This window comes from Sceloporus occidentalis, unplaced genomic scaffold (genome assembly GCF_023333645.1).
Source record: "Sceloporus occidentalis isolate IW3139 unplaced genomic scaffold, rSceOcc1.0.p SCAF_35, whole genome shotgun sequence".
NCBI classification, from domain to species: Eukaryota; Metazoa; Chordata; class Lepidosauria; order Squamata; family Phrynosomatidae; genus Sceloporus; species Sceloporus occidentalis.
This window is the reverse complement of record NW_028317015.1, coordinates 925,024-938,225: the sequence shown is the minus strand read 5'-3', so window position 1 is coordinate 938,225 and position 13,202 is coordinate 925,024. Positions and strand designations below refer to the sequence as shown.

General features: G+C 41.4%; 1 protein-coding gene across 1 annotated transcript; it reads right to left on the bottom strand.

The window, feature by feature from the left end:
- Positions 1 to 1,981: 1,981 nt before the first annotated feature.
- Positions 1,982 to 11,005, bottom strand: LOC149297949 (alpha-enolase-like). The gene is made up of 11 exons (XM_089487815.1): positions 10,921 to 11,005; positions 9,967 to 10,062; positions 8,989 to 9,047; positions 7,991 to 8,060; positions 7,457 to 7,590; positions 7,140 to 7,362; positions 3,915 to 4,112; positions 3,351 to 3,552; positions 2,870 to 2,978; positions 2,722 to 2,780; positions 1,982 to 2,051 (listed from the first exon to the last, which is right to left on the bottom strand). The coding sequence occupies exons 1-11, from the start codon at positions 11,003 to 11,005 to the stop codon at positions 1,982 to 1,984; spliced, it is 1,305 nt and encodes a 434-aa protein (XP_089343941.1).
- Positions 11,006 to 13,202: the final 2,197 nt, after the last annotated feature.

The following is a 13,202-nucleotide window of genomic DNA, read 5'->3' as shown; positions in this document are numbered from 1 at the left end:
AACGATTATGGCCAAAAATCAATGGAGCTGAGAACAGGCAGTGTGAGGTTTATTTATTATATGTTACAAGGCCTCAAAGTAATTCATTGTATGGCTGAATGGCAAATTTATTGGAAAAGCCATTGATCTAAAAATCCTTTATATCCGTAAGCAAGTCAAATTCTGTTCTGTCTGTAGTCAAAGACAGTAACTTGTCCCAAAGCAGCAAGAAGCGAAATACGGTACATCATTTTTCAACTTCGTCCAATAACCCAGTGGATGCTGGTACAACGTAACTAAATGAGTAAACCTTTTTTAATGATGGGGGTTTATATCCCAAATACTATCTTATTTAAAGTTCTCAGGCTACCAGGGTTTAATAATTGTAGTTGTTGCATAAATTAACATTGCTTGAAGCAGCCACATTTCTAATAAAAGGAATATATAAAAAAAAAAAAAAAATATGGATGAAAGTTGAAAACAGCGTAAATTACCATTCAGTGAACGTTAAGTTTTCATTGTTCACAGTATTTGTTCAAATAGGGTAGAATGGACCAAATCAAGCTTCTAGGTCACGTTTCTCCAGAGGTGGTCTTTCCCCGGTTACTGCAGAAATACCAATATTTGACACCAAATAAGTCAGAATCTTGGTGTCATCTTTTTGCATTATTGCGCTTTGGAAACCTAATTTCACATTATATCTATAACAAGTGGTTGTCAGCCAAACTGCTACAACCCAGCACACCCTTATTCTAGCAATTATTGCTTTTCTTACTTCCTTATCAGAACAAGATCTAGGTAGGATACACAATGAAACCGTCCAGTGTAAACCTTTACACTTTTCAGACTTCTTACAGGAATTTATATTTCTTAAGCTTGAGATTGTGGATTTCCCTACCTTGTCAGAGAATCATGTCAAATAAGTTAAATACATGTATTGGCTGATGCACCTGTTTGTTTTTTTGTCTTACGTGTAGCTTGCTAGTGTGGCCAACGAACAGCTTTTAACATCCTTGGATGACCACTGGTCAGCATCCAGCCGATTCCAATACTACTCCATAACATCAGTGTATTACATTGTGTGCTACAGATCGTGTGCTCAATTCTGTAAAAGTTATTTACCTTTGACAAACACCTAATAGTCTTTCAAGAATTAAGCAGACTTTCTGCATTCAGCCAACTACAGTGACTGCTTACAAGAGCTGTTCCATGCGGAGTACTTGTACTTTCAATTGCAGTCAGATAGAAGGAAATTGGCAAATATTCTAGCCAGGTGCCATAAAAGACTACAATTTCAAGGATATAATATAAAAAACCCAGATAGCAAATACATACAAAAAAAGTTTAACTATGGGCATTTGTAAGGAGAGTTTTTTTTGTTTAGTGTGCACAAATAACTAACCAAAGAATATATCTCTAAGAGGTGGCCAATAGATTAAATACGAGTTATTTTTGTAAGTTTATCCATTTATTTTTTTTATGGCGAGTTCACTTATTTGGGTGTCATTCTTGCATGGGGTTATTTGTATAGTTTGTGTGTTTTAGTGTGCATGCTGCGTGGCTGTTAAGTTTCTGGTGCAGAAGCAATAGACAGAACAAGCTGATCCGTCATGTAAAACCAAATGAAGATTAACACGAAGACGCCTTCAAAAGAGTTTATTAGCTCTTTGAAAACTACAGTTACCTGACCATTAACTAGCCTCCCGATAAACTGCAACACAACTTGATGATAACATTAGACCAGATTGAAGTGTTCAGGACCATAACCACAATAAGAAACAGACAACATGCAGGCACCGAGAGTGACAAACAAGGAATCATCCTAATGAGCAGCAAAGCTTCAGGAACTGGAAGGTCAGAATCAGGATAGTGATGAGGCTCGGGATGAACCATGACTACTATTGCCGAAGAATAAGCCTCTCCAGCACAGAAGTGTTCACGCCTCTCCTCTAGGTTATGGTGACTACATCAGGTGGATAAGTGCTTTGATTAAGATATCCATTTAGTTGAAGACTGGCTTCCTGAAGTTTTTGCCAGCAAAGCGTGCCTTGCTGCCCAGCTCCTCCTCAATCCTATTAAAAAAAAAAGTGAAGCAGTTATCAGATTGTTTGTGCACATCTAACCGCGTTGCAGAGAACAAAGTCTAACTACAGATTTTGCAATCCTGAGAAGTGTCGCTTGTCTAAAGTTCCAAGCAGTTCTGAAAAACAGAAAACAAGTCTGCTGCCCTAGTGCTTTTAATATACATTTTTAGTGTTTTAACCATCAGATATCTGTATGAAGGGTGTGTACATATATTGTCATTTTATGCCAACTACATTAACAATTTCATCTTTTGAGCAAGATTTGCCTTCCCAGACTGGTCTTTAAAACCTTAACGGCATCAAAGCGAGAACCTGCTGTCTTAGCCAGGTATATAATACATAGTAATGCCCTTCACTTCCATCTAGAGTGTTGGCACTGGACCCATTAGTGTTGCATGGCAGGCTAGAACGCCAGAGTCAATGGGGAGACATTATGATGGCATAAGGCTTATTATGGGGGGGGGGGGGGGCGGGGGGAATAAGCAGAGTTCCAGAGCTTTCAATGTTACAGCCATGGGCATGCGATGAAACGCCAATATAACATGCCTTACCCTAGAACAATTTCACATGAAGGAACTTCATATGGAAATCCATATGAACTTTGGGTTTGCCAAATACTAGATTAAAAGTTCATACTGATTACATCCCACCTACTCACCTGAGCAACTGGTTGTACTTTGCAAGACGTTCAGACCTGCACGGGGCACCGGTTTTAATCTACAACAAAAATACAAGTTATTTATTACACACCCATTTTTGTCAATGCTTACCCAAGATGGTCATTAGCCCATTTCACCAAATCTTACCTGTCCAGTGCAAAGGCCAACCACCAGATCAGCGATGAATGTGTCTTCAGTCTCTCCAGAACGGTGACTAACCATCACTCCCCAGCCATTGGACTGAGCCAGCTTACATCTGCAGGAGGACAATGCATTTATCATTCACAGATGTACTAGGCAGTTTCCCTCTATTAAGAATCTCAAGTTGTAAAGAGACTGGTAGAAGATGACATTGCTACTAAAAAACAAATGTTTAAAATGGCTTCATAATATGTAGCATTGGCAGAATCTACCATTACCCAGCTATGACACTATGTAGTTAAACCAAATACTTGGTTTAACAGCTATATACTTAAAAAGGTGCTGCCCGTATGTTCTATTGGCTTAAAGTAAAGTGGGAGATCTAAGGTTTATTTGCTTTAGTATACAGCTTGTGTACAAAAGTAAAGATGCTTAACTTTATTTGGAGTTGCATATTTAATCTACAGCCTAATGGGCCTTTACTTACGCCTGCAAGGATTCTGTGACGCTGCCGATCTGGTTGACCTTAAGAAGCAGGCAGTTACATGCCTTATCTTCCACTGCCTTGGCAATACGCTTGGGATTGGTCACAGTCAGGTCATCACCAACTACCTGGATTCCAACGCTGCCTGTAAACTTTGACCAGGCTGCCCAGTCATCCTGGTCAAATGGATCTTCAATGGAAACAACTAGGGCAGGAAAAAGAACATTACTAAAAAGTCCTTAAACAACCTAAAAGGGAGCTAAAACCAAAGCCCAATAAGCCAGGGAGTGTCCAGCACTTATCTTGGTACCCCAAAATACACCATCTACTGTTACATGGAGAAGATGGACTAAAATACAGAGACTACTAGATCTGCCAAACTTGTCAAACTAAGTCAGTGTCTGGTAGCCAGGTACCAGAATTAAGTAGTACCTTTTAGATTATTCTGCATCACATTCCCTTATTGCAGTCACACAACATAGGGAAGTATGTTTAGTTAGTTGAATCCCCAGACACCTTTTGTTTGAAAACAAACTGCTTTATTTAAGATACTTGTGCCAAACACACCTGGGTAATCCTTCACAAAGCTCTTGTACAGATCAGCCAGCTGATCAGGGGAGATGTATCTGCTTGGGTCGTCTGGTGACTTGAAGTCCAGATCATACTTCCCATCCCTGTAGAACTCTGAAGCTGCAACATCCATTCCGATGACAATCTTATCAGAGTAACCAGCTTTGTTGATTGAAGTCTTCAGGAGCTCCAGAGCTGTGTATATACACAAAATATTACATATGTAACTGGATTAGGACTATACAGTATGCATGGGACGGGATAAGGGACCAACAAGTTGTGCTGGAGGGGTACTCTAGTGAATCAGATGAAACGGAAAGCTCTATTCTTCAGTGAAAGGGATACAAGTGTAAGATTTCCTCTTAAGGGTAAATAGTCAGCAACATTGGAGCAGAGGTCAAAAGCCAGTCAAAATATCATGCACATAGGAGTATTTTGCTGGTTACTACATGACTGAAGATCGGTAGAAAAGCTTTGGCCATTTTGTCAGAAGGCAGGACTTGTTACTCTGCCACACTAAATGCCTGACAACGTTCTGCTTTACCAAGCCTGCAAGTGGATCACTACCCCGCTGTTTGGCCTTCATGGCTAGTTCATTGTTAAGCAGCGATCAGACTGGGGAAAGTTGGATACACAATAGATAATTGCGTACAGGCTTTACAGAGTTCAAACCTTGACTAAAGTTAAAGGTAAAGCTAGGATTTCTGGTGGGGTCATTTCCAAATGCCAACAGTTCTATTTGGCATGCCCAAAGCTTGGAGTAACCTAGAGCTAAGTTTAGATCAGGTCATCATCTCTATTACACAAATTCAAGTCTTCCTGCCAGCATACAGTTACAGTACTGTAACAGCTGACCCACATACCAATATTACACTCACTATACAAAAATTGGTTTTAATTGTGGGGGGTATATACACACACACACACACACACACACGGGCATTAAGCAGTGCAAAGTATGGCAACAGTGTAGTTACTACTTCATTGTGTTTTCCTGGGTCTATGGAGTTGAAGTGGCAATCATTAACTTTACAAACCAAGCTTGCTAGAGTAGGGGCTTCTACTATTGGAATAAAGCTACAGAATCTGCAAATGGACATTGAGATACATACAATATTAACCCCTTCGTGACAATGGCCTTTTTAACATTTCTGCGCTGCTTGTGTTTAGCTGTAATTTTCTTCTTTCCCGTTTACTGAACCCACACACATTAGATATTGTTTTTTTCAGGACAAGGGCTTTCTTTAGATGACATTGTTTTGATTGTATCATATTATTTACTACTAAAAAAAAGTATAAAATATGGTGAAAAATGTAGAAAACAAATGACTGTTTCTAACTTTTAGTTGAAAAATCTTTTACTCATCTATAAAAGGTAATGAAAAAACCTGCTAAATAGATTCTACTATTTGTCCTGAGTTTAGAAATACCCAATGTTTTTATGTTTTTTTGCTTTTTTCTACACATTATGGGGCAATAAGTACAGGTAGCGTTTTGCTATTTCAAAGCCATTTTTTCCAAATCTGGTAATTCTTCCCCCCATGTGCCATTTCGGGTATCTTTGAACCCGGCCAATGCAATTTACCCCATCAAATCATATATTTTTGAAAACTAGACAGCCCAGGGTATTCCAAATGCTAGTATTTTAACTATTTCCATGCACCATATCTACCACCAGTTTTTGTCAAACTTTGTAGTAGTCATTTTTTTGCATTTGTTTTGTCACACACATTTTACTTCAGGTATGAATTAAAAGGTTCTCGTTTATGTCACTATCACAAAACACCCCAATATGTGTTCAGCAACATCTCCTGAGCGCAGCGATACCCCACATGAATGATTTTGCCTGGCTGTTTGGGGGCAAAAGGGCCACATTTGGGGCATGCGCATTTTTCAATGTTGAACTTTGGCATTTGGGGATCCACTGCCTATGCCCTATTTGGTACATTTTTGAGTCGGGCCATTTCAGTGTGCCCAATAAACCCATATATTTTTCAAAACTAGACACCACAGGGTATTTTAACTCTTTGCATGCACACATTTTACCACCAGCATGTTTTCAAAGTTTGCAGCAGTATTTTTGTGTGTGTATTTTTCCCCCCACACACCTACTTTATGTATGAATTTACAGCTCCTGGTATATGCCGCTGTCACACGACACCCCATAATGTGTTCAGCAACATCTCCTGAGTGCAGTGATACCGCACGTGCATGGGTTTGTCATTTTTGTGGGAACTAAAAGGCCACATTTGGTACGTGTGCATTTTTCTAACTGGAAATTAGATGTGTGGCCATCCTTCCCCCGGTGTTAATTGGGACGTTGTTGAACCTGGCCAATTCAATTTACCCCATCAAATCATACCTTTTTTAAAAGTAGACACCCCATGGGCATTTAATATGCCAGTATTTTAACTCTTTCCATGCGAGAATTGTTTTAAGCTAATATGCTAATTTTAGGACTTGCTCACAAAAATGTTATATATATATATATATTTTATTTTTTTTTTGTCTTTTAAAAAAAAAAAAATGTAACTTTTTTCAACTTGGAGGTTCCCCTGATAGTGACATCAGTGGGAAATGATTTTTACATTTTACTATTTTTTTTCTAATTATTATTAATTTTATTTTATTTTTTAGTTTATTTTTACTAATCACACTGTGATTAGAAAGCTGGGTTCCATTGACTTGCATGGTGAATGCAGTACCTGTATTCAACCTGCAAGTGGAGCCAAAGTTCTCTAGATGGTCTGGACCATCTAGCGAACTTTTAAAATTTGTTGGTTCCTGTTACAGGGCAGCGGCCATCTTGCTTGATGGCGAAGATCATCGGCAGCTGCGGCTGTGACCGCTCTCCGGAGCGGTCACAGCCCATCGAAAGGTAAGTGTTTGGTGTCGCTGGATGCCTCCTGATCGAGGCATTCCAGCGACACCATTTAAGTCGATCGCCTCCTAAACGCTTTTAAAACGCTTTTAAAACGCTTTTTGACGCCCCGGGGAGGGGCCAGAGATGGCCCCTTCGTTCCGATCGCGGCGTTGCTGAATGCCTCGAGGTCGAGGCATTCAGCAACGTTTTTTGGGTGCAGAAAGCGAAAACAGATCGCTTTCTGCACCCGTTTAAAGACGTGCCGGTCCTGGCACGTCAATTGTCGTAAAGCACATGCTTTTCCGTGTCGTGCCAGGACCGGCAATTGTCGTTAAGGGGTTAAACAAGCCATTGCTTACCTTCCTTGTTCTCCAGGATGTTGGGAGCAAAGCCACCCTCATCACCCACATTGGTGGCATCTTTTCCATACTTGTCCTTGATGACATTCTTCAAGTTGTGGTAAACCTCTGCTCCAATACGCATGGCCTCTTTAAAAGTGCTTGCACCCACAGGCAGGATCATGAACTCCTGCATGGCCAGCTTGTTTCCAGCATGGGAACCACCGTTTATTACATTGAAGGCCTGGGAAACAGTTGGCACATTTTAAGCTTTCCAAGGTATTTAGTAGCAGTTTCAATGTAAAGGCAAGAAGAGAAGAACACAGATGGACACCTACCGGAACAGGGAGTATGACCTCAGGGTTTCCAGCTAGGTCTGCAATGTGACGGTACAGAGGAACACCTTTCTCGGCTGCTCCTGCTTTGCACACTGCTAGAGATACTCCCAAGATCGCATTGGCACCAAACTTGGCTAAGAGGTAAAATGCATCAAACAGCAATGAACACATGTAACACTTTGATCATTCACCTTTTATTTAAATACAGGTGTAGTCTGCCATTTGGCCTTTACTTTGCAAGTATAAAGTGCATTATAAGGTCTATGTGGGCATTTTTTTGGCCAAATGCTCCAATGGTGAACCATTTCAGTTAAGTTCCATGTTTTTGGAATGAAAGACATGATACAAACCTGACTCAATGAACATTGCACCTAAGTACATCTCCTGAGCGCTAGAACAGATACAATCATTCACAAAGAATCAAAATGTTCATAGCCTTAGGGACACATTGTAGGGTATTTAACAGTTTAATTGAAATGAAGCGACCAACTTGCTGTGTTTTGTTGAATAGACAGCTGTACCCAGGATACTTACATTTGTTCTCAGTTCCATCCATTTCCAGCATAAGTTTGTCGATTTTTTCCTGTTCAACAACTGTTACACTCTATTAAAATAAGATTAGAAATATGCTATGAAAAACAAGATCATGTCTAGATTTAAAAAAAAAAAAAAAACACAGCAAACATGCATAGATACATTTTTCTCTTGTCCACGGGTGGGTTCAGAGATTTTGTTGTAGGTGGTCGGTGTGTATGTATGGTGGATGTTGACAAAATGAACAGAGCCTTAAAACCCAGGAAGGAAAAACAAAAAACAAAAAAAACCAGCAGGGCCAGACTGCCATCAAAAATGCTTTGTATGCAAGGCTCTTGTAAGAAGTGTTGCACCTTAGAAAGGATTTAAGATTCATTGCCTTAGTTCTACACTGGTAATCTGTTCTAAAGATAACTGGCAGCAAATCTAGATGCTAAGGAAGAAGACACTTCTGAGCCCCTGGGCCGCATGGTGTCTGTTACCAGCTATAAAAGCGGCCCACTCCTTACTGCTCTAATCTGCAGACTCCAGACGGTCTCGTCAAGCTGCTTCAGTCACACCTGCCGCTGTATATCTATAACCAGCAAGTTGCTGCACATGCTAGTTTTTATAGTTTTTGCAGTATAGCAGACACTGGTTGGTTAGTATATATCTTTGGACAAGTGCTTCAGTGTCAGCAACCTTTCAATAAAAACTCACCTGGCTGTGATGAGTCAATAGTATTTGTACGGTGCAGGTGCATAGAGCTAAATGGAGATATGCTATTCACAGGGCGATGGCTTATATAGATCTCTTGCTCCACAAATGCTCTTTATACAGATTGTGTAACACTGCTTACATATGCACAACAACCCACCAAGCCCTTCCCAAAGCCTGTCCTAAACACAGACATTCACACTAAATGCAGTTAATACTCAAGTACATGTACCAAATGCAGAGCTTTGCCCTACTGCCCAGGAGGGCAGCATTAGGAGAATTAGTAGAACAGGAACCCATACCTTTCCAACCAGTGCTGGTGCAATGGTATTATTGATGTGATCAACTGCTTTAGAGACACCTGGAAGGGACAAGCACATTCAATCACTGCGCTGATCACACCGGCATGCTCCAGAGGCATTCCTAGACCAACATCTCCACATGCAGCTCCTTTGTATTTTTGTCATTTAATCATAGTTTCAATGCCTTTAAGTTAAGACCATTGCAAAGTGTCTCCCCTATGTCCCCACTCTGTCCCAGTGTATGCAATACTGGGTAGTAGGCCGTCTAGGAATGCCATCTTGGAGAAGTTAGTGTCAAACCCATGCACTGGGAAGTCTGAGTAGGCACAGACTCCCATTACCTGGGTGCATAAAGCGGGTCCCAGAAACTCGTTTACATATTTCACAGCTCTTTTCACACCTGAGAGCAAACAGGAAACATGATAAGACACCCTTAATATGCCAATTAGATCACATGATTAAGGCTGGTTTAATCAGACCGACTGACTATTTATGCATCATTCTTGTGATCAGAAACCCAACTGGCCATCCCAGTCCCCCTTTTTCATACATGGAAAAATATTAAGAAGTAAAACCAGAACAACAAGTTACCATGGCAACCAGGAACTGCACCCAGGCATCTAGAGTTTCACCTGCTGGACACAAGCGGTCTAATACAGAGCCAGTTTGGGCATCTGACAGCCAGCTCTGTATTCCCGTCTCATTTGTGCCAGGAGCTTTCGCTTGTTGCCTATCCATTTGACGATTGGCTTCTGCAGGGAGTTTGTATGTCTGGTACTCCTTAAACCCCAGAGTTGTCAAAACATTCTCTAGCAGAGAATATTCCTTGTTTAAGCCCCCAACCTGTTATATGCTTACAATAGCCAGAGGCTGCACAAGTGATCACAAGATTTTATTAGTGAATACATAGAATACCCATAGTGCACAATGTACTATATTGTAGCCGACAGGAGGGAAGACTAGAAAAATGGTTTTTACCTTTGCCGAGATAGCGAGTTTTGTCATTGTCCCTGAGCTCAAGGGCTTCATAAATACCGGTGGATGCACCACTAGGAACAGCTGCCCGGAACAGACCTGGGAGACAAAAAAGGAGGGTCTGAGCTCAGAAACAGTTAAACATTTAAAGCCAAAACTCCCAATGAAATCTGGGCTCTACCCAGTTGTATCTCATTTTCAGCCCAAGCGTGCTATATACTATGCAGACCTCATTAGAAATTCCTCTTCAGATCTACACAAAGAGCACAGTTCAACTAAAGCTTTGTTGGTGACCATTTGGCCACAACGAGACTTGTTGGGTTACCATAACGCATGCCCGATCGCATTAGTGGCTGAAATCGCAAAGCTAATGAAAGCGGACAAATTCCTAAACATAACACCAATAGGGCAGAGGATACTTTTAATATTCCAGAAGGGCTAGTCTGGCCCAGAGACAAGTCCGCAGAAGGCTAGAGCTGCTTTTAGGCAATATTTTACACACAATGGAAGTTTCCATAGCTTTATGGACAGTAGTCCTTTGATTGTTGGGTATTTAACAGTTTCATTGAAATAATGGAAGTGACAGACCTGCTGTGTTTTCTTGAATAGTGGCTGAGAGGCATGGAATATATCAGACTCCTTAAATGCAGCTCTTGTATCTTTAGGAAACGAGCATACAGGATGCATACATTTTGTCTTTAGGAGACGGCTATGTGTGCATCTACATATACTACGGATTGTTGAGTCAGAAACAGATGCCCTTCATTGGGCAATACTGAAAAAGGACGCAAAATCACAAGCTTTCTGATACTGCTGGGGTTCTGAATTTGTCATTTCCAGCAGCGTGTTAAACATGATTGTCGTGGCTTGTATGACTATTTGACGCTTTCAATGGATAGCCCTTTAGAATTTGGCATGGATGTCGACCACTTTCTTCTGTAACAGCACATTACAAACCTTTGCCTGTATACAGATCAACCTCTACTGTTGGGTTCCCACGGGAGTCAAAGATTTCACGGGCATGGACCTTCAGGATAGACATGGTGATGTTCTGTGAAGGGTGAGGAATTAAATATCAAATTAGAGGTAGCCTGTTACACAAATCATTATCATAGGAACACAATTGAAAGTCATTTTAGTAATCAAAAAAACTACTACTTTTACATGTCAATTTTTTGACCCCAAAAAAGTGTTAATTCCTTATCCATGTTATGAAATAAAAAAAAAAATCCGACTCACTCAAGGATCTTTGTGAAAGTTTACATTTGCTTATTAAAAGGCAGAGAAAATACAGCCGGAAAATAAAGTTTCCGAAATGAACGAATTGTGAAGTGTGAAATGTCACATCTCGGCACAGGGTGGCCTTTATACTAGGAAATAAGGACAGAAGCAAAAAAAAAAGAACTTTCCACCTAGAACCAGGTGGGCCAGATGAACACAGAAATTACATCTGACATCAAATCCTGACATCCAATCCCACGTTATAAATATGTAGACCGACACCAGACAGGGAAGTAGGTCAATGTTCCAACAGGCGACATTTTGCTTAAAACATAGGCAAACGTTTGCTAAGAAACTGCTCGTACTAGAACGAGAGGAAGCGAGGAGCTGAGCCGGCACCGTCACCAACACACAGAACATTTACATCAGGTTAGCAGGTCGGGCTCTTTACATCCAGCTTTGCTGCTGCAGACGCTGTACAGTAAGCAAAATGTCCTTGTGCCCGACCTTCGCTTGCTCTCCCTTGCATGCAGGACCTCCTCCTGCACGTCACAGCAATGCAGCATTTCCCAGAACAGTTAACCCCGTCTGTCACAGGCTCACTTTTTTTAGACGGCAAACCAATGGTGAAGATCAAAGCCGCCCTAATAAAAGCCACGGATTTACCCAATAGCAGGCGGTTAGCAGTCAGACATTTCTGCCATTCAGCACATCCATGCCTACACGTAGCTGAACGCAGCAGGACGTGCTCGCCATCACTGCATCCATAATACCAACTACCTCCCTCTAAATCATGCATCTGGCAGACATGTTTTATCTGCCAAAAAAGGTTTAATGGATTAGCAAAATTAACATTAATCAAGCACTTTGATATAAGGAAGCCATTTGTGTTCCATTGCACCCATCCAGACCGGGAAAGATTAAGCATCCCTGCAAAGTACCAGCTCACACGGCCCATTCACCGCAGCATCACAGTGATAGATGGTGAAGGAAAAATGTGCGATCACCAGCAGAAAGCAGTGGGGTGCGAACCTAGAGACCTCAAAAGTCATCGGCCTCATGCGCAACTGCATGTAGTTAGACATGTAACATGCTAATTGGCACATTAACCCTACATAGCTGCAGCAGTTGCTGATCTATAGCTTCAAATATCCTGTGACCTTGCAATGGATGCATTCAGGCATAGTGCAGGGATTTAAATCCAATATGTTTTGCCCTTCAAAATAATCAATTACTTGGTCAGAAGTGGCACGTTACATAGCGACTTTTCTGAGACAAATTCTTTGCCTGGCAGAGCTGCCAAATTATCAGCGCCCGAGAGGCATTTCATACTGTGCCACAATTACTAATCTTCAGAGAACGGCACGTTTGGATTTCATCGAGAGCTTCTCTGATTACACGTAACGGATGGAAGGCCACAACTGAATTATATCATCGCAGCAGCCAAAGAACAGGGGGGTTCTGTGCGGTGTAATTTCCGTGGGAGTGGGAATAGTCATGAAACGCACTTCCTTTCTTGCTCGCACAGGCCCCAGACTGCAGCAAACTGGAAAACCCACAGTCATTCAGAGATGGGGGCTGCTGGAGAACGTGCCGCTCCTCACGGCTTTCTCCAGATGCTGCCAACTCACAGGAGCGAAGTCATTGGGCAGCCAAGCCAACGCTTCACACCTCACTTAATACGCTATTACGCCTTACAGTCTTCTTCCAACCAGGTAGATAGGAAGCTGTGATACAATCACACCTGAAGTCAGGACAGGTTTGCAGCATTAACACGCTACACACTGAACAGTTACGGGATACTCTGGAGATGCGGCTACTTTATATCTTCACATCAGACCACCCCGTGACACTCATCTGCGATACACTATTTACTGGAGATATTAAAACTCAGACACACAGACAACTGGGGCTGCATTGGGAACTCTACCCCCAACAGCCTCCTACAGCCATCTGAGCTACAGGAGAAAGCCAGAGATATAATTATAGTTATGCAATGATCCTGTAAACTGATATTG

Bases quoted from the DNA above. Each gene is read 5' to 3' on its own strand.
- LOC149297949 (XM_089487815.1), bottom strand. From the start codon at position 11,005: ATGTCTATCCTGAAGGTCCATGCCCGTGAAATCTTTGACTCCCGTGGG. The intron at 7,363-7,456 runs GTAGGTGTCCAT...ACTGTTTCCCAG, and splicing joins AGGTCATACTCCCTGTTCCG to GCCTTCAATGTAATAAACGG. The intron at 3,553-3,914 runs GTGTGTTTGGCA...TTCCTGCCCTAG, and splicing joins CTTTGTGAAGGATTACCCAG to TTGTTTCCATTGAAGATCCA.